The sequence below is a fragment of the Hyperoodon ampullatus genome, assembly GCF_949752795.1.
Source record: "Hyperoodon ampullatus genome assembly, chromosome: 3".
Taxonomy (NCBI): Eukaryota; Metazoa; Chordata; class Mammalia; order Artiodactyla; family Ziphiidae; genus Hyperoodon; species Hyperoodon ampullatus.
The window spans coordinates 86,871,506-86,897,927 of record NC_136916.1 but is presented as its reverse complement, the minus strand read 5'-3'; the positions used below and the strand labels follow the sequence as shown (position 1 = coordinate 86,897,927).

General features: G+C 39.8%; 1 protein-coding gene across 1 annotated transcript in view; it reads right to left on the bottom strand.

Moving 5' to 3' along the window:
* LOC307049308 (uncharacterized protein) overlaps positions 1–24,336 on the bottom strand; it is a gene marked incomplete at both ends in the record, with an annotated part of 42,213 nt that extends 17,877 nt beyond the window's left edge. Inside the window, one exon of the mRNA XM_079698778.1 lies at positions 24,150–24,336. Coding sequence (XP_079554904.1) covers positions 24,150–24,336 — 187 coding nt within the window. The remainder of the gene's footprint in view (positions 1–24,149) is intronic.
* Positions 24,337–26,422: the final 2,086 nt, after the last annotated feature.

Genomic DNA, 26,422 nt, shown 5'->3' with positions numbered 1-26,422 from the left:
CATTAGAGAAATGCAAATCAAAACTACAGCGAGGGCTTCCCTGGTGGCGCAGTGGTTGAGAGTCCGCCTGCCGATGCAGGGGACATGGGTTCGTGCCCCTGTCCGGGAAGATCCCACATGCCGCACAGCGGCTGGGCCCGTGAGCCATGGCTGCTGAGCCCGCGCGTCCGGAGCCTGTGCTCCGCAAGAGGAGAGGCCACAGCAGTGAGAAGCCTGCATACTGAAGAAAAACAAACAAAAAAAACTACAATGAGATATCATCTCACACCAGTCAGAATGGCCATCATCAAAAAATCTAGAAACAATAAATGCTGGAGAGGGTGTGGAGAAAAGGGAACACTCTTGCACTGCTGGTGGGAATGTGAATTGGTACAGAAACTATGGAGAACAGTAGGAAGGTTCCTTAAAAAACTACAAATAAAAGTACCATATGACCCAGCAATCCCACTACTGGGCATATACCCTGAGAAAACCATAATTCAAAAAGAGTCATGGACCAAAATGTTCACTGCAGCTCTATTTACAATAGCCTGGAGATCGAAACCTAAGTGTCCATCATCCGATGAATGGATAAAGAAGATGCGGCACATATATACAATGGAATATTACTCAGCCATAAAAAGAAATGAAATTGAGCTATTTGTAATGAGGTGGATAGACCTAGAGTCTGTCATACAGAGTGAAGTTAAGTCAGAAAGAGAAAGACAAATACCGTATGCCAACACATATACATGGAATTTAAGGAAAAAAAATGTCATGAAGAACCTAGGGGTAAAACAGGAATAAAGACACAGACCTACTTGAGAATGGACTTGAGGATATGGGGAGGGGGAAGGGTAAGCTGTGACAAAGCGAGAGAGAGGCATGGACATATATACACTACCAAACGTAAGGTAGATAGCTAGTGGGAAGCAGCCGCATAGCACAGGGAGATTAGCTCAGTGCTTTGTGACCGCCTGGAGGGGTGGGATAGGGAGGGTGGGAGGGAGGGAGACGCAAGAGGGAAGGGATATGGGAACAGATGTATATGTATAACTGATTCACTTTGTTATAAAGCAGAAACTAATACACCATTGTGAAGCAATTATACTCCAATAAAGTTGTAAACAAAAAAAATCCAATTCACAAATGGGCAAAAGACATGGAGAGACATTTCACCAAAAAGAATATGCTTACTTTACCAAATAAGTATAAGAAAAGGTGCTCAACTTCACTGGTTATTAGGGAAATGCAAATTTAAAACTACAATGCAATACCACTTCACAACCACTAGAAGGGCTTTAATCAAAGGCTGACAATACCAAGTGTTGGCACGAATGTATAAACTGGAATCTCATACTTTACTAGTCAGAATGCAGAATGGTATAAACATTTACAAAGGAAAAGTTTGGTTGTTTACTGAAATGTTAAACATAAACTTACATATGACTACAAGATTCCATTCCTAACTATCTTCCCCCCAAAAATGAAAACATGTCCACACAAAGACTTGTATTTGAATGTTCTAGAAACATTATTCATAATAACCAACAAAGTGATATATCCATACGATATATACTACTTAGCTATAAAGAGGGACAAACTAAAGATAACACGCAACACTGCTGGACCTCAAAAACATTATGGTAATGGGAAAAGCCAGACATAAGATATTATGATTGCATTTACATGACATTTCTAGAAAGGCAAAGCCATAGAAACAGTAAGTTTAGTAATTGCCTGGGGCTGAGAGTGAGAACAGGGATAAACTGCAAACAAGTACAAGGGAATTTTGTGAAGTGTCTAAAACTGGATTGTGTTGGTTATAAAACTAAATAAATTTATTAAAAACCATCAAATGGGGAACTTCCTGGCAGTCCACTGGTTAGGACTCCGTGCTTTCACTGCCAAGAGCCTGGGTTCAATCCCTGGTTGGGGAACTAAGATCCCACGAGTCACACAGCATGGCCAAAAACAAACAAACAAAACAAAAAAACCCATCAAATGTGTATACTTATGAACGGCAAATTTTATAGTATGTGCATTATTCCACAACAAAGCTGTTTAAAAGGCAGGGGAGGATGAGAAAACAGAATGAGACAATCAAACGTAAGTTTAATCAGAGTTCCAGAAAGAGAAAAGACAAGGTATGGGCAGAGACTTAGACATGAAAGTTACAAGACTGTCCAACGTCACACAGCCAGTAGTTTACCCTGACTCCAAAGCCTCTACTAGCTTTCTTTTTTTAGCTTTTTAAGAGAAATTTAAGATAAGCATTTCAAAATCATTTGATGATATGCTTTAAATAAGCACCTTTCTTACATCTTTTTTGAAACCAATGAGTAGAAATATATTAATTACTTTCAAAAGTGGAATTCCTATGTAATCACTATGTATTTAATTTTCTGAACATGGAGAAAAATAAAAAGAACAGAGAGCTAACATATCTCTCCTAAAAGGTATTGTTAATTGCTAACTACTGCTAACCAGTATTAGCTTTTCCCCTTTTCTTTCTCCAATTCCACTCCTCAGCAACAGTCTACCTGAAGCAATTCTAACTATAGCTATTCAAACCCAAGTGGTGATAGGGATGGAAGAATTATATCAATAGATTTCAAAATGACTGTTCTACAGCAACGAACTAATGCCCCAGTTAAGTCTAAATGCTGGCTTGCAAAACTTTGGATAGTTACTAATTGAAATACTCATGAAAGTGAATCACAGGTATATATACTTTTCATACCTTATGCCTTCCTATTAAATGTAAATATAAGGGGTGAGGCGCCCGGCAGCACCAAGCAGCGGCCACTCTCCTCCTTGGGCCAGGAGCCTGTCCACTTCCACTCCAGCCAGGGCTGCGTGACCCTCCTCCTGAACCCCCAAGGCGAGGACGCGGGTCCAGTTGCCCCGCCTGAGCACCAGAAAGCTCCTCCACCAGCGAGAGGTGCCAGCGCGGCCTGAGGGCGCTGCCGAGACCCACCCAGAACTCCTGCCCGCCAGCCCCATACCCATCCCCGGGAGAAAAAGGCCACGTGAGCTGAAGGCAGAGATTGGGGTGATGAGTCTACAAGCCAAGGAACGTCAAAGGTGGCCAGCAAACCCCCAGGAGTGAGGAGTGAGCTGGGTTCTCCCTCTGCCTCAGAAGGAGATACACCTTGATCTTGACTCGTGGCCTCCAGACCTGAGGGAGTCAGTTTCTGCTGTTCAAGACACCTGGTTCGTGGTGCTTTGTTCAGCAACCCTAGAAGACTAGCTACCACACTCCCTCAGCCCACCAACGTGGCTGCAGCAGCCCCAGGCATGGGGATGGGGGCCACATCCTGAGGGGCCACCGGCTGCGTGAGCCACCACCGGGCTCCTTGTGTGCCCTCAGAGACAGGGATTCTCACCTGTTCTGTTCCCTGACATATCCTCTGTGCTTAGAACAGGGTTTGCCCCGTGGTCCTTAGGCACTTAAGGGATAAACAATTTCTCACTGCTCAGACCAGTTGGATGCAGGTTTCTGTAACTTGCAGCTGAAAGCATTCTAACCTATAAACTTTACAGAAGAAGTTTAAAGACTCTATTAAAAACATTACAGCACACATGAATGGAGAGCTATACCATATTCATGGATGTATATAATGTAAAAATTAACCCAAATGAGCATGTGACTTTAAAAAATTCCAAAACAAAATCCTGAAAGGTAAGGGTGTGTGAAACCCAGCAAACTATCGTAAAACTCAAATGCAAGAATAAGTGTTCAGGAATAGCTAGGTCAGTCTGGAAAAAGGAAAACTACGATGAGGGTAACAGATGTTACAGACTAACACAAAGCCGCACCAATGAAGACTGTGATGACGGAGAGCTCCTCACTCCACCAGCGTGTCCGCATGGGCCTGGGGTAGACAATGCTGGGAAAACCGACTCACCAGGTGGTGCTAAACAGAACTGGGTCCCCATCTCATATCAGGAGTGGAAGCAACCTCACAGATAAGTAGGATTAAAGACCCAAAAATGAAAAGTGAGACCATAAGTGAATAGAAGAAAAAGTAGAATATCTCCAAGACCTTGGGGTGCGGACAAACCTCCTAAAAAACACCCACAATACCAGCCAGAACTCATGGACTGGAACAAATCAAAATGAGGGGTTTCTGTTTAAGTGAAAGCCACCATGGTCTGAGTTCACGGGAGGAGGAAGGGTGAAGAGTCTTCAGGGGACACACACACGATTAAGTTGTAGTGAGAACTGTCCCTTCAATCATTTTAATGATCTCCAAGTTAGTTGTTGAGTTTCAGAGATTGTTACTGTGGTTTCCCCACACAGTGGTCCTGGTGAAGGATGCTCTTGTAGGATGCTGGCTGGCCTGGAAACCAGCCCCATCTGTCCTCACGTCAGTGACACTTTCAGGGGCTGAATTCTCTCTCGGCTTCAGATGAAGTGACAGCCATCACATGAAAATTACTTTCCAGTCCTCATAACACTGCCTGAGGTTTTAGTGTCTTAACTATCTCTGTCATCAGCTAAGCTGTAATACTACTTCATTGCACTGTCATATTGAATTAGTTTCCTTTTACAAATATTTGTCTACTATCACTCCGTGGAGATTTGCAAACAACATTTAGCCAAGTTTCAGGATTCGCTAACAGACAACTTAAAGATTCCTTACATTTTTCACTGTCGTTATCAAGGAACAGAACACACGTTTTGTATAAATCATGATTTAATTTTTTCTTGGAATTGATTTTTTTGAAATCAAATATTTGTTACAAATGGTAACAAATACTTAATTTTATACCTTCCACTTATCTTTGTAGTTTCCATCCTTTATTTTATATGTTTTCTATATATTTTATTGTTCTTTGAGCTAATCTGTAAGCCTTAATAATGAAGGAGTAAATATGATTGTGTTTTGTCTTTGTTAACTTAAAGTATGGACATCTCTGTCAGAATATTGCTGAACCATGTATCGGTACTAAAGGCAATTCTGAGAACCTGCTTTCCAAACCCTTCGTTGCAGGCCCAGGAGCCATGCAGGAGCCGTGGAAGCTGGCATCTGCCTGCCTGTCCCTGCCTACGGGGGCCACGCGGCCTCTGATCTTCTTTGCTTCCACTTCTAGGCTTTCAGGCATTTTTCAAATTCTTTTTGATGTTTATTCAACAAACAGCAGTACAAACAGGAAAAATCGTGCAAGGCTGCTTAATGAATACCTTTATCAACTCCTCTGGAAATGACTAGATACTTACAGCCCATTTAAAACATCAGGAGAACTTTCTAGAATTGGGACTGGCCTCCCACTGACCCCAGGACGGCTGTCTGGCCTCATAAAACCAGCAGGGTTGGGCTTCCCTTGTGGGGCAGTGGTTAGGAATCCGCCTGCCAATGCAGGGGACGCAGGTTCGAGCCCTGGTCCGGGAGAATCCCACATGCCGTGGAGCAACTAAGCCCATGCACCACAACTGCTGAGCCTAAACTCTAGAGCATGTGAGCCACAACTACTGAAGCCCGCGTGCCACAACTACTGAGGCCCACGCATCTACAGCCCGTGCTCTGCAACACGAGAAGCCACCGCAATGAGAAGCCTGCGCATCGCAACAAAGAGGCCCCCGCTCGCCACAACTAGAGAAAGCCTGCACGCAGCAACGAAGACCCAATGCTGCCAAAAATAAATAAATAAAATAAATTTATTTAAAAAAAAAAAGAAATCCCAGCAGGGTTTTCCTGACACCCATTTTGTTCAAACACCCAATAAACTCTGATATAACTTCAAAAAAATGTAAATATAAACATTTTCATTGACATTTTAATTTACATACAGAAGAAAAATGAATCCCAAGTAGCATTTAACATAAGGAATCATCAGAGCTCTCTTTAGGAAAATTAATCAGGGAGATAAGTAAAAGTAAGCTACAGCCACCAGTCTTTTGGGGAGGGGCAATGGGAGCCTGGACTAGTAAAGGAATGGATACAACAGATAATTTCCAAATCCTTTACAGTTTAACACGATGCCTTACAAAAAAATAAACACTACAGATCAATTATTAATATAGTTCTGGTTTCTCATCCTTTCTTCAAATTCACCTCTGCAATTATTTGTCCAACAACAGACAACTCATCAAGGCCCAAAGGAACACCTTTCCCCTTAAACTGATGCTTCCTTCAACTTCCCCACTTCTTAGAGAAGTATGGCTATACTCTAAATGGGCAATCAGTAAATTTTTTCTATTAAGAGCCAGATGGTAAATGTTTTAGGCTTTTTGAACCACATACTGTCACCATCACCTATTCTTTGTTTTGTTTTTTAACCACTAAAAACCATAAGAACCATTCTTAGCTCAAGGCCATACAGAACAGGCCTTGGCCAGATTTAGCATACATGACATAGCTTGCCAACTCACGCTCTAAATCCCACAAAAGCTTCCCACAAAAAATCTCACCATTCCACTGAGTCAATTCAATCTAACAAGTATGTGCCAAGCCCTTCAGATTCTTCCCCTACACTGTTTCTTGGATATTACTAATGTCCCTTCTACCAGCCATACAATCCCAATAGATCCGTGTATTATGAGTTGTTTTCTAGAGGAGGAACCAAGATGGTGGAGTAGAAGGACGTGCTCTCACTCCCTCTTGCGAGAACACCAAAATCACAACTAGCTGCTGGACAATCATCGACAGGAAGACACTAGAACTCACCAAAAAAGATACCCCACGTCCAAAGACAAAGGAGAAGCCACAATGAGATAGTAGGAGGGACACAGTCACAGTAAAATCAAATCCCATAACTGGTGGGTGGGTGATTCACAGACTGGAACACTTATACTACAGAAGTCCACCCACTGGAGTGAAGGTTCTGAGCCCCACATCAGGCTTCCCAACCTGGGGGTCCGGCAACGGCAGAAGGAATTCCTAGAGAATCAGACTCTGAAGCCTAGGGGGAATTGACTGCAGGACAGGACTGGGGGAAACAGAGACTCCACTTTTGGAGGACACACACAAAGTAGTGTGCGCATCGGGACCCAGGGGAAGGAGCAGTGACCTCAGGGGAGACTGAAAGATACCTACCTACCTGCGAGTGTTGGAGGGTCTCCTGCAGAGGCAGGGGGTGGCTCTGTTTCACCATGGGGACAAGGACACCGGCAGCAGAAGTTCTGGGAAGTACTCCTTGGCGTGAGACCACCCAGAGTCTGCCATTAGCCCCACCAAAGAGCCCAGGGAGACTCGAAGGTTGGGTTGCCTCAGGCCAAACAACAAACAGGGAAGGAACCCAGCCCCACCCATCAACAGTCAAGTGGATTAAAGTTTTACCGAGCTCTGCCCACCAGAGCAACATTCACCTCTACCCACCACCAGTCCCTCCCATCAAGCCTCTTAGATAGCCTCATCCACCAGAGGGCAGACAGCAGAAGCAAGAACTACAATCCTGCAGCCTGTGGAACAAAAACCACATTCACAGAAAGATAGACAAGATGAAAAGGCAGACAGCTATATACCAGATGAAGGAACAAGATAAAACCCCAGAAAAACAACTAAATGTAGTGGAGATAAGCAACCTTCCAGAAAAAGAATTCAGAATAATGATACTGAAGATGATCCAGGACCTCCGAAAAAGGATGGAGGCAAAGATCGAGAAGATGCAAGAAATGTTTAACAAAGACCTAGAAGAATTAAAGAACAAACAAACAGATGAATACAATAACTGAAATGAAAACTACACTTGAAGGAATCAATAGCAGAATAACTGAGGCAGAAGAACGGATAAGTGACCTGGAAGACAGAATGGTGGAAATCACTTCTGTGGAACAGAATAAAGAAAAAAAAATGAGAAGAAATGAAAACAGCCTAAGAGACCTCTGGAACAACATTAAACGCAACAACATTCGCATTATAGGGGTCCCAGAAGGAGAAGAGAGAAAGGACCAGAGAAAATATTTGAAGAGATTATAGTCGAAAACTTCCCTAACATGGGAAAGGAAATAGCCACCCAAGTCCAGGACGTGCAGCAAGTCCCATACAGGATAAACCCAAGGAAAAACACACCGAGACACATAGTAATCAAATAGTCAAAAATTAAAGACAAAGAAAAATTATTGAAAGCAGCAAGGGAAAAATGACAACATACAAGGGAACTCCCATAAGGTTAGCAGCTGATTTCTCAGCAGAAACTCTACAAGTCAAAAGGGAGTGGCATGATATACTTAAAGTGATGAAAGGGAAGAACCTACAACCATGATTACTCTACTGGCAAGGATCTCATTCAGATTCGATGGAGAAATCAAAAGCTTTACAGACAAGCAAAAGCTAAGAGAATTCAGCACTACTAAACCACCTCTACAACAAATGCTAAAGGAACTTCTCTAAGTGGGAAACACAAGAGAAGAAAAGGACCTACAAAAACAAACCCAAAACAATTAAGAAAATGGTCATTGGAACATACATATCGATAATTACCTTAAACATGAATGGATTAAATGCTCCAATGAAAAGACACAGGCTTGCTGAATGGATACAAAAACAAGACCCATTTACATGCTGTCTACAAGAGACCACTTCAGACCTAGGGACACATACAGACTGAAAGTGAGGGAATGGAAAAGATATTCCATGCAAATGGAAATCAAAAGAAAGCTGGAGTAGCTATACTCATATCAGATAAAATAGACTTTAAAATAAAGAATGTTACAAGAGACAAGGACACTACATAATGATCAAAGGATCAATCCAAGAAGAAGATATAACAATTATAAATATATATGCATCCAACATAGGAGCACCTCAATACATAAGGTAACTGCTAACAGCTATAAAACAGGAAATCGACAGTAACACAATAATAGTGGGGGACTTTAACACTATTTACACCAATGGACAGATCATCCAAAATGAAAATAAATAACAAAATAGAAGCTTTAAATGACACAACAGACAACAGAGATTTAATTGATATTTATAGGACATTCCATCCAAAAACAGCAGATTACACTTTCTTCTCAAGTACGCATGGAACATTCTCCAGGATAGATCACATCTCAGGACACAAACCAAGCCTCAGTAAATTTAAGAAAACTGAAATCATATCAAGCATCTTTTCTGACCACAACGCTGTAAGATTAGGAATGAATTACAGGGGAAAAAACATAAAAAACACAAACACATGGAGGCTAAACAATATGTTACTAAATAACCAAGAGATCACTGAAGAAATCAAAGAGGAAATCAAAAAATACCTAGAGACAAATGACAATGAAAGCACAATAAATCAAAACCTATGGGATGAAGCAAAAGCAGTTCTAAGAGGGAAGTTTATAGCTATACAAGCCTACCTCAAGACACAAGAAAAATCTCAAGTAAACAATCTAACCTTACACCTAAAGAAACTACAGAAAGAAGAACAAACAAAACCCAAAGTTAGCAGAAGGAAAGAAATCATAAAGATCAGAACAGAAATAAATGAAATACAAACAAAGAAAACAATAGCAAAGATCAATAAAACTAAAACCTGGTTCTTTGAGAAGATAAACAAAATAGATAAACCATTCCCCAGACTCATCAAGAGAGAGAGGCAGAGGATGCAAATCAATGAAATTAGAAACGAAAAAGGAGAAGTTACAACAGACACTGCCAAAATACAAAGCATCCTAAGAGACTACTACAAGCAACTGTATGCCAATAAAATGGACAACCTGGAAGAAATGGACAAATTCTTAGAAAAGTTTAACCTTCCAAGACTGAACAAGGAAGAAACAGAAAATATGAACAGACCAATCACAAGTAATGAAACTGAAACTTTGAATAAAAATCTTCCAACAAACAAAAGTCCAGGACCAGATGGCTTCACAGCTGAATTCTATCAAACATTTAGAGAAGAGCTAACACCCATCCTTCTCAAACTCTTCCAAAAAATTGCAGAGGAAGGAACACTCCCAAACTCATTCTATGAGGCCACCATCACCCTGATACCAAAACCAGACAAAGACACTACAAAAAAAGAAAATTACAGACCTATATCACTGATGAATATAGATTCAAAACTCCTCAACAAAATACGAGCAAACAGAATCCAACAACACATTAAAAGGATCATACACCACGATCAAGTAAGATTTATCCCAGGGATGCAAGGATTCTTCAACATACGCAAATCAATCAATGTGATACACCATATTAACAACTTGAAGAATAAAAACCATCTGATCATCTCAATAGATGCAGAAAAAGCTTTTGACCAAATTCAACACCCATTTATCATAAAAATTCTCCAGAAAGTGGCCATAGAGGGAACTACCTCAAAATAATAAAGGCCATATATGACAAACCCACAGCAAACATCATTCTCAATGGTGAAAAACTAAAAGCATTTCCTCTAAGATCAGGAACAAGACAAGGATGTCCACTCTCACCACTATTATGAAACATAGTTTTGGAAGTCCTAGCCATAGCAATCAGAGAAGAAAAGGAAATAAAAGGAATACAAATTGGAAAAGAAGAAGTAGAACTGTCACTGTTTGCAGATGACATACTATACATAGAGAATCCTAAAAATGCCACCAGAAAACTACTAGAGCTAATCAATGAATTTGGTAAAGTTGCAGGATACAAAATTAATGCACAGAAATCTCCGGCATTCCTATACACCAATGATGAAAAACCTGAAACAGACATTATGGAGGCACTCCCATTTACCATTGCAACAAAAAGAATAAAATACTTAGGAATAAACCTACGTAGGGAGACAAAAGACCTGTATGCAGAAAACTATAAGACACTGAGGAAAGAAATTAAAGATGATACCAACAGATGGAGCGATACACCATGTTCTTGGATTGGAAGAATCAATATTGTGAAAATGACTACACCACCCAAAGCAATCTACAGATTCAATGCAATCCCTATCAAGTTATCAATGGCATTTTTTATGGAACTAGAACAAATCATCTTAAAATTTGTATGGAGATAACAAAAGACCCCGAATAGCCAAAGCAGTCTTGAGGGAAAAAAGCGGAGCCGGAGGAATCAGACTCCCTGACTTCACACTATACTACAAAGCTACAGTAATCAAGAGAATATGATACTAGCACAAAAACAGAAACATAGATCAATGGAACAAGATAGAAAGCCCAGAGATAAACCCCCGCACTTATGGCCAACTAATCTATGACAAAGGAGGCAAGGATGTACAATGGAGAAAAGACAGTCTCTTCAATAAGTGGTGCTGGGAAAACTGGACAGCTATATATAAAAGAATGAAATTAGAATACTCCCTAACACCATACACAAAAATAAATTCAAAATGGATTCGCGACCTAAATGTAAGACAGGACACTATAAAACTCTTAGAGGAAAACATAGGAAGAACACTCTTTGACATAAATCACAGGAAGATCTTTTTTGATCCACCTCCTAGAGTAATGAAAATAAAAACAAAAATTAACATATGGGACCTAATGAAACTTCAAAGTTTTTGCAAAGGAAAGGAAACTATAAACAAGACGAAAAGACAACCCTCAGAATGGGAGAAAGTATTTGCAGACGAATCAATGGACAAAGGATTAATCTCCAAAATATATAAACAGCTCTTGCAGCTCAATATTAAATAAACAAACAACCCAATCCAAAACTGGGCAGAAGACCCATACACATTTCTCCAAAGAAGACATACAGATGGCCAAGAAGCATATGAAAAGCTGCTCAACATCACTAATTATTAGAGAAATGCAAATCAAAACTACAGTGAGGTATCACCTCACACCAGTTAGAATGGCCATCATCAGAAAATCTACAAACAACAAATGCTGGAGAGGGTGTGGAGAAAAGGGAACCCTCTTGCACTGTTGGTGGGAATGTAAATTGATACAGCCACTATGGAGAACAGTATGGAGGTTGCTTAAAAAACTAAAAATAGAATTACCATATGATCCAGCAATCCCACTACTGGGCATATACCTAGAGAAAACCATAAATCAAAAAGACACATGCACGCCAATGTTCACTGCAGCACTATTTACAATAGCCAGGTCATGGAAGCAACCTAAATGCCCAGCGACAGACGAATGGATAAAGAAGATGTGGTACATATATACAATGGAATGTTACTCAGCCATAAAAAGGAACGAAATTGAGTCATTTGTTGCGACGTGGATGGATCTAGAGACTGTCATACAGAGTGAAATAAGTCAGAAAGAGAAAAACAAATATCGTATATTAACGCTTGTATGTGGAACCTAGAATAATGGTACAGATGAACTGGTTTGCAGGGCAGAAGTTGAGACACAGATGTAGAGAACAAACGTACAGACACCAAGAGGGGAAAACCGCAGTGTGGTGGGGATGGTGGTGTGCTGAATTGGGCGATTGGGATTGACATGTATACACTGATGTGTATAAAACGGATGACTAATAAGAACCTGCAGTATAAAGAAACAAAAAAACTAATACTAAACTCTCTTTGGGTTATTTGTATGGAAATATGTTAATATAAATGTTTCAGACATTACATGAAATTTCTAAAAATCTTATATGTTCTGATATAATGTTATAAGTCATAATTCTAGTTATTACTTTAAAATGTATATCTCAGAAATAACTAAATTTCCTTGTCAATTGCATTATTATGAACTTTCATCCAATCTTTAACCGTGGTCATTTTTAAGTCTTTTGTCATTTACAGACAGTGCTGGGTGTACTCTGATGCTTTTGCAAAAATGTTCCCATAAAAGGGTTTCATCTTCAAGGAATTCATGGAAAAGACTCTGACAAGTACAGGTTTCTGGTAACTGACTATACTGCTGAACTGAATGAATAAGCATTTTCAGAACTCTAATGGAAAACTGATGAATTCATAAAAGTGCTAACAAAAGATCAAGATAAAAAAAATTAATCACATGGGACTGAGTGAACTGATGAGGATGATTATAATTTTTGTGACTTTCTGTTTGAATAAAAAAAAATCCCACAAGGACTCAGAGGCAAAAAATATACAAATCAATTTTCACTGCAAAGTAAAGGAGCTGTTACAGTGGAGGATTACTGGACTGAATGTCAATATTATAACATAGTATGAGTGTGTTTCGTGTTTGGTAATTGCAATCATTGTTGCTTTTGTTGTGGTCAAAATAAATAAATAAATAAATATTTTTAAAGAAAAAAAAGAGTTGCTTTCTAATGAGGTGAAAAAAGAGGTGGGGCTAAAGAGTTTTAGATGTACATTAACAAAGTTATTTTTCCTGCAGGTTTCCTATAGCTGATAGTCACATATCCCAGCTGATAATTGCAAATCCTTCCCAATGATTGGTTTCTGCAATTCTTGAAATTCTGAGTTTCTGCTCTGCCATCAGGTATCCAATCAAATGTACCCTGGATTACAAATATATGTATATTTATATTCCTGATTTTATACTTCTTTTGCTAGACTGCATTACTGAATTCTACCAAAAGGTGGCACACTACAAACACAAATCTGAAAATTCCTAAACTTAAATGTTCTAGGTAAAGTAAAAAGTAACTATATCCACAGAACATTAGCAAAAGAGGGAAACTTAGGGATCACTTAGTGATCTTCAGTGGTTAAAGAGCACAGATTCTGGACTCAGATTAACCTGTTAGAATTCTAGCTTTGTTGTTTATACTCTCGATGCAACCTTAAGCAAGCTTCTGAACTTGTACCCTCACTTATAATACAGAAAAATAACAGTACCGAACTCACAATGTTGCTCTGACGACTATAATCCATGTTTTAGCAAAATGCCACACACACAGTCATATTTCAACAATTCTTCAAAATTCAGTTATAAATTCTTCCTATCTGTCTCCTAGCAATAAGGGGCACATATGCTATAAATAAACCTTCTAACCACATGCTACTCTTCAAACAAGTCAGTAATAGCACATCCTTCTTGCCTATATGCTGATAGCAAAAATTGGGGAAAAAAAGATTGCTTTAAAGATTCTACTTTCAAGGTAACATGTGAAAATCAATCTATTTTTACAACTAAATACACTCTATGGTTCTATATATTAATATTAGAAAGGAGCTTCCAGCTATGGAGGTTCTACTGGATTAACCCTCCCACAGATAACCATAAACTCAGGACAAAATAAAAATAAAAAATAAAAAAACAACTACTTAACGGCACTGGAGAGGCAACCAAAAGCAAGCAGAAATCAGATGAAGTCTATACTTAGGATAAAGGGACAGCACTGAGTGAGTTTCCCATTTTTTGCCTAAGACAGGCCCCACTCCACACCTACTAAGTAGCTAAAACTCCAATAGAAATCCCACAGTCTTACTTGCTTGAAGAACCAGAATAGCAACTTCAAGGTGACAACAGCAGCTGGAAAGTGATGGGAAAAGTGACTCTGCAAAGGAGAGAGTCACAGAAAGGGAACCTTAAATGCTGCACATTAACTCTGTTCAAATCTAGCTGACCCATGAAGTACATATACATGGGGCAGATTTCAAGCATGTCAGTTAAGAATAAAATAACTGAACTGATATTTTTGCTGCCCACTGAAGGAGACACAGTTTGGAATTTGAGTACAGTCAAGTTAATCAACTACTATCCTCATCTGCTTTGACTGCTGTAACAAATACTGGAAGACTTAATTTTGGTTTCAACAACCGAAATTCATTTTCTCAGTTCTAGAGACTGGAATCCAAGATCAAGGTGCTAGTAAGGTCTGTGTCTGGTGAGAGCCCCCTCCTTGGGTTGCAGACAGCTGTCTTTTCACTGTGTCAGGGAGAGGGAGCAAGCTCTCTGGTGTCTCTTCATATAAGGACCCTACCTTCATCACCTCATCTAACTCTAATTACCTCCACAAAGCCCCATCTTTAAATACCATCAACACTGAATTCTGGGAAGACACAAACATTCAGTCCATAACAACTACTTTAAAAAACAAAATCAGTAGGCTTCAGAGGACTATAACAGAACCCAGAGTCTCTCCAAGGTAACATTCACAACACCCATGATAACACTCCAAAATTACTAGATATAAGAAGAAACAGGAAAATGTGACCCATACTCAAGAGAAAAGGCAATCAAATTAAGAGGAAGTTTGGCTACTAATAAAATGCAATAGCTTAAAAAAGTTAAATGACACTACAGATCTAGAAATTTTGAGTTACATGATAATTTTGTACATAGGTCAACACGCCTGCCAGCAACAGCACAATGACAAAGAAAAATTAAGGCTAGCCTGAAGCAAAATGTTGAAAACAGCTGGCACTCTTTGACTTCCTCTGTCAGAGTCCAATTTATTTGATCTCCTGGCACTCCTACAGGCCCTTACGCTAGAGTTCTGCTCTTGTGCTTAACTGGCTGCCAACCACTTAACTAATTATTACATATTACTGATAATTCAAATGTGAACCCTGTGAACAGGTTTTAAAGACACTGTTGAAAAGCTTCTGTGGAATGATAAACAGTTGGGGAAGTTTTATATATTAAAAAATAAACAGAATCAGATTCAGACCATGACTATGCTTGTAAAGAGTCCAACTACTACAACCCATCTTATTTTCTGTTGGTTTTGCTGTCCTGCTGACCTCGTGGAGATTGCTACCCTGACTGCTTACCAGCCCAATACTGCCCTCAATTAAGGGATAGAAAATGTTTGATAAAGGTAAGTATGAGCAGTTGCCATCATGCCATACCACGGAGTCCAAGACATTAAATAATTGAAGACTAGACATTGAGTCTAAAAAGTGACCAACCTCAATTTAGCTCAAACAGCAGTAATTTTTCCCTCAGGTATACCAGATAAAGTCTTACCCAGAATAATTCATTTTTACCATAAAAATTATTATTAAAATGAAAAGGGATCAAAATTCATCATTTTAGGAGGAAAAAAGATAAGTATGTTGGCAAAAAAAAAAATTAAATTTCTTACACTAACTCAAGAAATTTTACCAGACTCCTAAGATTGCTAAAAAATCCAAATAAATATATTGACACAAAAGACAAACAGAACTGAGTAAATCACTTAGAAACTTGCACTTAAGGAAACTTGGTGTGTGACAGACACAGCAATACAAATCAGGAGATAATACCAATATACTATATGTATATGAACTATCACACTAGATTTCAAAATAAATACTAGATGGGTTAATAAAGTCATAACTTCAAAACTTCTACCAAGGGGCTTCCCTGGTGGCGCAGTGGTTGAGAGTCTGCCTGCCGATGCAGGGGACACGGGTTCGTGCCCCAGTCTGGGAAGATCCCACGTGCCGTGGAGCGGCTGGGCCTGTGAGCCATGGCCGCTGAGCCTGCATGTCCAGAGCCTGTGCTCTGCAATGGGAGAGGCCACAACAGTGAGAGGCCCGCGTACCACAAAAAAAAAAAAAAAAAAAAACAAACTTCTACCAAAAAATAAATAACTTTATGACCTCAAGAAAAAGCACATGCTATAAAGAAAGTACTGATAAATTATTACACCAAAATTAAAAACCAATGTATACCAACAACCTAAAAATAAGTAAATAGCCCACCATTAAAGTAAAAATTTAAAAAGCTTGAGACTGAAGAAGGTATTTGTAGCTCATAAAACAAAAACAAACAAAAAACAAAAATTAGTATCCAGAATACATAGAGAACTTCTAGAAGTAAATAATAAAAAAGAAAAAAATAATCCATTAGAAAACCAAACAAAGCAATTCATCAGAGAGGAGGTAACCATATCCAAAAACTTGTAACCTGAAATGATACACAACATTATCGGTGGACAGGGACATGCAAATTAAAACAATGAGGAACTACTACACATTCATGAATCTGGCAAAATAAAAGAACCTCATCAATTAAGTGCTGGCAAAGACATTGGGGAGAAAAAAAAGAATTCTCATATATTTCTAGAGGGAGTGGTCAACACTTTGGCAATATCTACAAAGATGAAGATGCACCTACCCTATGACCCAGCAATTCTACGTCTAGATATATACTTCCTAGAAAAATTCTCACATGTCTACATAAGACGATACATACAAGAATGTTACATCATTATTTGTAAAAAAAAAAAAAAAAAACTGGAAACAACCTAAATGCCCAATAACAGTAAAATGGACAACATACAGCACATTCCTATCATGGAATAATATATAGCAGCTGAAAGGGATAAACTAGACCTTACATGTATCAACATGAATTAATCTCCAAAACCGAATGTTCATTAAAAAGAAAAAAAAGAAAAAAAAGCTATAAGGATACACTGTTCAGCACAGGAAATATATTCTGTATTTTATAATAACTTCATTTTTTTAATATCTTTATTGAAGTATAATTGCTTTACAATGTTGTGTTAGTTTCTGTTGTACAACAAAGTGAATCAGATATAAGTGTACATATATTCCCATATCCCCTGCCTTATAATAACTGTAAATGGAGTATAATCTATAAAAATATTGAATCACTATGTTGTACACCTGTAACTAATATTGTATATCAATTATATTTCAATAAAAAAAGAAAATGAAAAAAAAATCCATAAAAAGATGTACATAATTCTATATATATCAAACGTAGAAATACCGAAAGACCACTATATAGTATACATACTCTAGGTAACAACATTACAAAAGCATCCAAAGGAACAATAAAGGCTAAATTTAGGATAAAAGTTATGTCTGAAAAAGTGGAAAGTGGAATGGGATTTTGATGGGGTACATCAAATTTTGTCTGTAATATTTTATTTCTTAAGCTGGGTGATAAGCACTGTCTGCTATATTATGATCTACACACCTGAATTCCATAACAAAAAAAACCAGCAAAGAACTCAAATTATATACATTTATTTTTAAATATTATGTACTTTCAGTCAAATAGTATACAATTTAAATTCTGCACCTTTTTTCCTGGCTCCTTATTACCTAATAAAATATTTTTTCAAAAGCAACAGAATCTGTTGAATTAAATGGATCTATCACATATACCTAATTCAATGACCACTGATTGATACGTTTTCAGATGATACCACAAAAATTAATCTGAAAAAGAGAAATCTAAAGAAGTATTGGACATTCTCTATTACAAATCTTGAGCCTTCATATTGGAGTAAACCATAACAACCTATTCTCTATCCCTGAGTAGTGTGATGATACTTTGTTGACACACTCATTATAGGCATCTATGGTTTTTATTAATGAGTTCTACCTATAACAAAATCTATTTAGTTTAGTTAATAACTTTTCCAATCTATTAAGGATCCCCTCAGAATAGTAAATCTCTGTACTTCAAAATGCCATGTATACAACTGAGTTATAAATAACCTATCCTAAAGTTATTACATAGAAATTTGGTAGTAAGGGAAATTCTACTAAGCTTTATAGCATTTAAAGAAAATATGGTATGACAAAATTTTTTTAAAGGTGACACATTTTTTTAAATGACCTTAACTTTTTTACTTAACAGTAACTAACACCTGTCATCTGACATCTCGCTAATATACATGCCCCTGAATATCAAGATTCTTCTCCAGGTTTCTATAATTTGGCAAGTCAACACCTACTCTTCCACTTATCAGCCTTATGACCTCTGGTGAGTGATTCTGCTTCTCTGTTCTTTACATAAATAATGGAGGGCGGAAAAAGCGTCTACTTCATAATGGAGTCTTGAGAGTGATATATGTAATTGATATATGTAAAGCATTTAGAACGATGGCCACAAAACGCTAATACATGTTAGCTAATATTGCGAAAATTTGTCTAAAGCCTATAACACACTTTGTTTAGTCAGGAGTACCTTCTGGGTAGAGCACCTTCCAGGTACTGGCTATGGTAAATTATACTTAAAAACAAGGAAGACTGCTAGTTCACATAGTGAAGGGTAATTTACAGTCCTATCTTTCTATTCTAGTTAATGTTTCCCCAGTCTCCTCCTTATAGTAATAGTCTGCTTCCCAGATAACTTTCCTTCTCTCATTCCTAATGTATTACCAAACTGTCAGAGAAAAGTAGGTAACTAAGCCTATTAAATTTCACTTTGCACATATTTTTCAACCAGTGAACTCTGGGCTTAAGGGTGCTATATTTCTGATAATGGCTTGGCTCAAAAGCTTTTTTTCTTTCTATGAGGAGTTGGGTTTCCAAAGGTTGAAGTTTTCAGAAGTCTGGCAGCTGGGATAGTTGAGGTGTTAAGTTATTAACATGTTTTCATGACGCAAGGAGGGACAAACAGTGTTTCACAGACTTTAATCCTAGTACTGCTCCTGAGGTGAAGTAGAAAAAAGATTACCATCTGCCTTTCACAGAGTAACAGTGACGCTCATAAAAGAGTGTGACTTGGCAAAGATGCTTAGGTGAACAGGCAAGTCTATCAATTTCAAAGAACTGCTTACCTCCATACACCAAAATTTCTTCAACAGGGTTCTAAAACCTTTAGATAGGAAACTAAACACATATTCCCCCAAAAGATACAGAGGAATTTTCTAAATCCTAGGTAAACTGAACCAAAGGGTCAACAAAATATCTAAAAGTAGTAACTTAATTCAAATTAAACCAACATTTTTATAAACATAAACTAGAAGAGGTCCAATTCTCCAAGTCACACATTTCACTCATATTCAAACTAATCTAATAATTACAAAGCCCCTTCTAAAAGTGACACACATCTAAGTGTTTTTATACCAATTCATATAAATGACTCAGTTCAAATTCCCATAGACAGTCAAATGTTGCTCATGTTCTAAACTAACCTCAACCACTCTGAACTTTGCCTCCAGGCAACAAACTTAAAACAGGCATTTAAAGAGCAGTCTCTTATAAACAACAACAACAAAGAACACTGTAAAATTTAATCATATGCTGAAAGGTTCCCCCCAAAAGAAAGGAGAAACAGAAACCCAGAGTGAAATAACTGAGCAATGGCAATAATCATCAATTGCTACTGTTATGTGAATGTATGATGGGGAACTTCACAACTCAAAATCAGGCAGCTGACAACACCAACCCACTGGTCAATCTTAACATCAAAAAAAGAAAAACAACCAGGCAGCATGTGCCTCTTAATGTAATGCAATAAAAAGTACACAGCACTACCTGTGAAGCAGTCTTGCCAAAACATCAAACTAGAATCTCATAGTCTTTAGATTAACCACTCGTTCACAGGAAATACAGAGGAGAAAGGAACATGTTACAGGATGCTATACAGATACATTCAACAAAATCCAAACTGTGGGAAATTCTACAGGGCAAATGATCTGGATTTTTTTTTTCATTAAATAAATGTTAAATGACAAGACCAAAAAAGCGGGGGGAGGGGATACAAGAGACTGAGACTTATTTATCAACCAAATGCTGTGTGGACTTCTTTGGATCCTGATTCAAACAAACCAACTGGGAAAAAAACGAGACAATTAAGGAAATATACTGAATATTTAATGATATCAAAGAATTATTAATTTTAGGTGTGCTAATAGTACTGTGGATGTGTAAAAGTTTTAGAGATACACATAACGAAGTACCTGTAGATGGAACATGTCTGGGATTTGCTTTTAAATTATCCAGTTGCGGAGGAATGAGAGGGATAATAGCAGAAACAATATTCACATGTTTCAAACTGTTGAAAGGGTCATGAGTATATGGTGATTCATTTTACTATTATACCTTTGCAAGTTTGAAATCTCCCACATTAGAATGTTAAAGAAAGAGAATATCAGTACTGTATCAAAAATATCTATGGTTGGCAAAACTCTCAAACTTAAATTTTAGAAGTGTTTGCTTCAATAGACCTTCATTTAAAAATCAAAACCAGGGACTTCCCTGGTGGCAGAGTGGTTGGGAATCCGCCTGCCAATGCAGGGAACAAGAGTTCAAGCCCTGGTCCGGAAGGATCCCACATGCCACGGAGCAGCTAGGCCCATGTGCAACAACTACTGAGCCTGCACTCTAGAGCCCACAAGCCACAACTGCTGAAGCCCGCATGCCTAGAGCCCATCCATGCTCTGCAACGAGAGGCCACTGCAGTGAGGAAGCCCGTGCACTGCAACGAAGAGTAGCCCCCTGCTCACCACAACTAGAGAAAGCCCGCGCAGCCATGAAGACCTAATGCAGCTATAAATAAATAAATTTGTAAAAAAAATAAATCAAAGCCAAAAATACAATTTTAAGTACTGCCTTTAAGTATTATATTTGCACATATTAAGTAATGACTTCAACTATTACATGTTTTCATTTTATGTCTGGTTCTTATTACTGACATTTGCTCACACACACACACACACACACACACACACACACACACACACACCCCTCCTCGAAAGGAACCAAGTTCTAAATATTCTAACGCCTGAACATCTCAATCAGTTCCTTCTTTTCTTCTACTACTTCTTTACTTCAAGCCCTAAATATTTTGGTCAGTCTTGCTACAGCCTCCTTATGGTCTCTCTTTTCAGCTTAAACACACACCGTCACTCTCCATACTGATTCCTCCTTCAGTGGACCCCTCATCTCCAGAATAAAATCCGAACTTCTTTGCATAACATACATTGCCCTCAGAAATCTGGTCCCTGCCTATCTTTATAACACTCCCAGACTAGTACCCCATAAATCATCCCATACTCCACTCTTTCTACATACAGTACTCGTACAACAGATTTTAAGATAAACTATGGATGCTCTTCGCTCTTTTTTTTTTTTTGGCTGCACTGCACAGCTTTCAGGATCTTAGCTCCCCGACCAGGGGTCGAACTCAGGCCCTCAGCAGTGAAAGCACCGAGTCCTAAACACTGGACCAGGGATTTCCCTGGATGCTCTTCTCTTCTAAAGCTCAGTTCCCTTAGACTAAAACCACCAATACCAAATTCTACATACCTTCTATTTCCAGGTTAATTAATTTCTATTGCCTCTACGACACTCACTTCTCCTATCAGCTCCTTTGCAAGCCTAACCAGACTTTCCTTTCTCTCTCCCTGACTACCCTATACATTCACAGTAATCTATGCAGTAATATCACACCTTTTTGCTTTTTGCATATCTATACTGCCCTTCAAGACAGAGTATCACAGAGCCTGCTACACACTAAATGTTTGTTTTGTGATGTATGCATCTTCCATTGACAACAGACAGGTAGTTCTTTTATAAATAACTGGAATGTAAGCGGTTTGAAAGTGGGAAACTTGTCTAACACATCTTTGCCACTCCAGTGCTTGGAATATATTAAACACTAAGTGTTTACCAAATGAATGAAACAAATATTTCTAATAGCCATGGTTTTTAATTTTGTAACAAAATTTATTCCACTCCAGTTTCCCTTGTGTTTCTTGGTATTTTATTTGTTTTGTGTTGTTTTTTGGTCTGTTGGCTGATTAGTTTTAAAGCAAAGGCCTTAAACAAGAGTTTACAATAAGAATTATACAGTGTAGCTACAACATACTTCAGGAAACTTTCACGTCACAGTGTTGACCTTAAAGTTGAGGAGGCTCAACAAGTTATCATTATTGGAGAACCTCAGTATTAGGTTATCCTAAGGTTTCACTGTAATTTAATTGGAAATTGTAGGGAAAAATCACAAAACTCAATAGCAGTCAGGACCCAAGCAACGTAAAAAATAAAATCAGATTCTTAATTTCAAATTTTAAAGTGAAAATTTCTCCCTGTAGAAACAACAGTGCTGCATACAAACGTTGTTTCGGGGGCGGGGGGTGCATCTGCTACAAAAATGGAAATACAACAAACACAAGAGAAACTCTGACCACATCAGTTTTTGAAGGTTAGATTTCAAAGTGTGTAGATAGCGACATTAAGAGGCTGAACTTAAGAACAGCACCTGAGGTAAGACTAAGAAATTGACTTTCACTAGAATGTCACTAGAAACAAAGTCATCTGGTTGCTTTAACCAAACAGTAGGAAGCAATGGCTTTTAAGATGGTGAATCGTCTTCATTTCCATTTTCTAACGTATCTAAATTTTTTTCTAAATACTTAAGTGGTATGTTCAAATGTATGTTATTTACCATCTAAAAAAAGGAAAACTAGACACATCGCTGAACAGTATTAATGGTTTGCTTTTTTTTTTTAATGAAAGGCACTTTGATTCAACTTCCCCACCCCCCAAAATAGATTCCCTTAAAATTCACTTAAGTAATAAATGTTAAAATTTAGCGTCGGTAGAGGAACTTAACAAATCCTTTTAAAAATTACGAAAAAAGGTAAAATGACGTTTTTATTGACTTTACATTACTCAAAAATGTGGAAAATAATGGAAAGGTGTACTATTTATTCAAAGCATAACTACTTACGTGGTTTCAATTTGTACGGTACTTGAATTAGTTTCTAGAGAAAAGTAAACCTACCAAACTCCAGCAGAGGGAGAATTGTTTGCATGAAGCCTATCTAGTTCAACTACTGACCAGGAATACCTACCCGCTCTTCAAGTCTCTGATCTAAATGACTTTCTTTGTGAGAAAACTTCTAATTTTATTCCTGGCCTTAACAAAAACCTCTATCAAAAGGTGAAATGCGCCGCATCCCTCTCGCAACTTTGGTTTAAAACACGACCAACCCTTCTCTAGGGCAACGGATGAGGCAGTTCGACATAAATCCAGACAACACATCGCCTCGGTACCTACAGCAGCGCCCCAATAAAACCCTTAATTCTTGCTAAAGAAAATTCCAAACCAGATCTAGCGTCAATATCGTCTAATCCCTCCTCTTGGGCTCCAGAGGAAAATGGACCTGTGGAGTACACGCTGCGCAGCAAACAAGGCACAGCTCCAAAGCCGTATCCTCTATCCCGTTTTTGCTCCCTCTCAGCCCTCCCTCCGCTTCCATGCAGAACTTGAGCAGAGCATTTGGCTGCCTTATCTGCCAGCAACAAGCGCCAGGAGGAACGCGCTCCCGGGAGATGCGGAGCTTGCAGGCTGAGCGCTGCCTCTGGCGCGCTGCGGCCGCTCAGCTCTGCCAGGTCCTCCGCGGCTCCCGCCTCTGCCGCCCCGAAGAGCCCTCGCTTGAGCCCGGGCTCCGCTCAGGGGATTCCCGCGACGAGGTGTCGCGCCAGATTTGCTACCTGCTTCCTGCTCCTCACCCGCGAAAGAACTGCACTCCCGTCCCGCCACGGCAAGTCCGGAAGCCTCAAAGCAAACCAGCGGTCCATAGCCCCAGGAAGAGCGGCTCCGCGCACACACCTGCCAGCCGAGTCCTCCCCCTTCCCTGCCCGCAACCCCCAGGGCCATTCCCCCGCCGGGGCCTGCGTGGGTCCAGTACCATTCTCCTCACGGGGCGAACTCCGGAAGAGCAGCAACTCCACCTCCTCCTCCTCCGCGGCCTGTAGCCATCTATCGGGAAGCGTCTCCGGAGGCGGCAGCAGAGGCCGCCGGACAAGGACAGCCCAGGGAAACCTTCTCAGAACTAACTCAGCTCCGGCGCTAGCAGCAGAAACTGAGTCTTTCATAATTGTGCGACCAACTCCGCCGGGTGACTGGGCACAGGGACGCGCCCGCGCCCGCCTCCGCCGGCGACGGGGTTGGAGACAGACCACGTGAGGGGCGCGTCGTGTGCGTAGCCGCCCGCGGGCCGGGTCACGTGAGGGGCGCGCGCTCCCTCACTTCCAGGCAGCCTCCCTGCGCGCCGCGCGTACGCGTCGGGCACGAGCGTCCTCAGTCCCGGCGCCTCGGGTCTGCCGAATTGGCTAAGGTGTTCTCTCCAGTTCTCCGTGGGATACCTAGGCGGGACTTGCACAAACATCTTCCTCAGCTCGAGGAGTGGAACTTAAGGAAGCGATAGTTGAGGGTTAAGGTTTCAGGCCCCTGGGATCCCCCCCGGGAGTTGTGGCGTGGTCTCGTCTCTGCTAACTGGGCCTGGCGTCTGCCTGCGCTCTGGAGCAGCGTTCTCCAGCCCCGTAGCTGTGCCTCAGCGAGGGTGGAGGCCTTCCATGTTGCTCTCTCCTAGTCCAAAATGGAAAATTATCTTGACCCAAATCATGTTCTTCCTCTAGCTTCCCCTGCTTGTGCCAGCAAAAATTCTTCTGGCTTTAACTGTGGGCACTAGCCTTTCCCTCCAGAGATATCTCCCACCGGCGCGGACACACCACACACCTGAACCTAAGACTGTGGCTTTTCTGTCTTTCCTTTTCCTTTGCTCTCACACCAGCCCAGGTTTGACTATTAGGGATAGTTTACTAACTGTTGCTTTTCACCCTCGGGAAAAACGTCAAGAGTTCCTCTGTCTGATCCTGATCTTATCTCTTTTTTAAAAACAGTTTTATTGGGACTTCCCTGGTGGTGCAGAGGTTAAGAACCTGCCTGCCAATGCAGGGGACACGGGTTTGAGCCCTGGTCCCGGAAGGTTCCACACGCCAGCGAGCAACTAGGCAGGTGCGCCACAACTACTGAGCCCACAAGCCTAGAGTCTGTGCTCTGCAACGAGAGAAGCCACCTCGATGAGGAGCCTGTGCACCGCAACTAGAGAAAGCCTGTGAGCAACAACGAAGACCCAATACAGCCAAAAATAAATAGATAAAGTAAAATTATTTTAAAAAAACAGCTTTATTGAGGAATAATTGACATGTCAGTAAGTAACCTATGCCTATTTAAATGTACAATTGGACAAGTAGTGACATATTTATACACCCATGAAATCGTCACACTCAAGACAGTGAACGTATTCATCACCTCACACTTTCCTTCTGCCCTTTATAATTCTTCCATCTTGTCCCTCCCCATCTCCATCCCTTAGCAACTACTGATCTGCTTTCAGTCACTATAGATTAGTTTGCATATTCTAAAGTTTTATGTAGTGGAGTTATACCATATGTACTTTTTGGGGGGAAGGGAGAGGAGGTCTGGCTTCTTTCACTCACCATAGCTATAACCTTGTAAACCTTTTAAAACACAATTCACTGAAGTAGGATCTTCTCCTCAACAAAACTGATCCACCCATTTTCCCTAACAAGCTTTGGCCATACTTGTGAACAATCTTCAATTACAGACATACCCTGGAGATTTTTCAAATTCCATTCCAGACCACTGCAATAAAGTGAATATTGCACTAAACTATGTCACATAAATGTTTTGGTCCCAGTGCATATAAAAGTTATGTTTACACTATACTGAGGCCTATTAAGTGTACAATAGCATTATGTCTTAAAAAAAACTACATACCTTAATTTAAAAATACTTTATTGCTTTCAAAATAGTACCTTTGAAGAGCAATACAGTGAAGTGCAATAAAACAAGGTACACCTGTATTGTATATTCCTTCCCCATCTGGCAGGTCCAGCAGGACCAAGGTTAAAAAAAATGGGGTTTTTTGTTTTCTTTTTTTTTTTAATTTTTGGCGGTATTGGGTCTTTGTTGCTGAGTGCAGGCTTTTCTCTAATTATGGAGAGCGGGGGCTACTCTTTGCTGCTGTACGTGGGCTTCTCATTGCAGTGGCTTCACTTGTTGCGGAGCACAGGCTCTAGGCGCTCGGGCTTCAGTAGTTGTGGCACGCAGGCTCAGTAGTTGTGGCTCACAGGCTCTAGAGCACAGGCTCAGAAG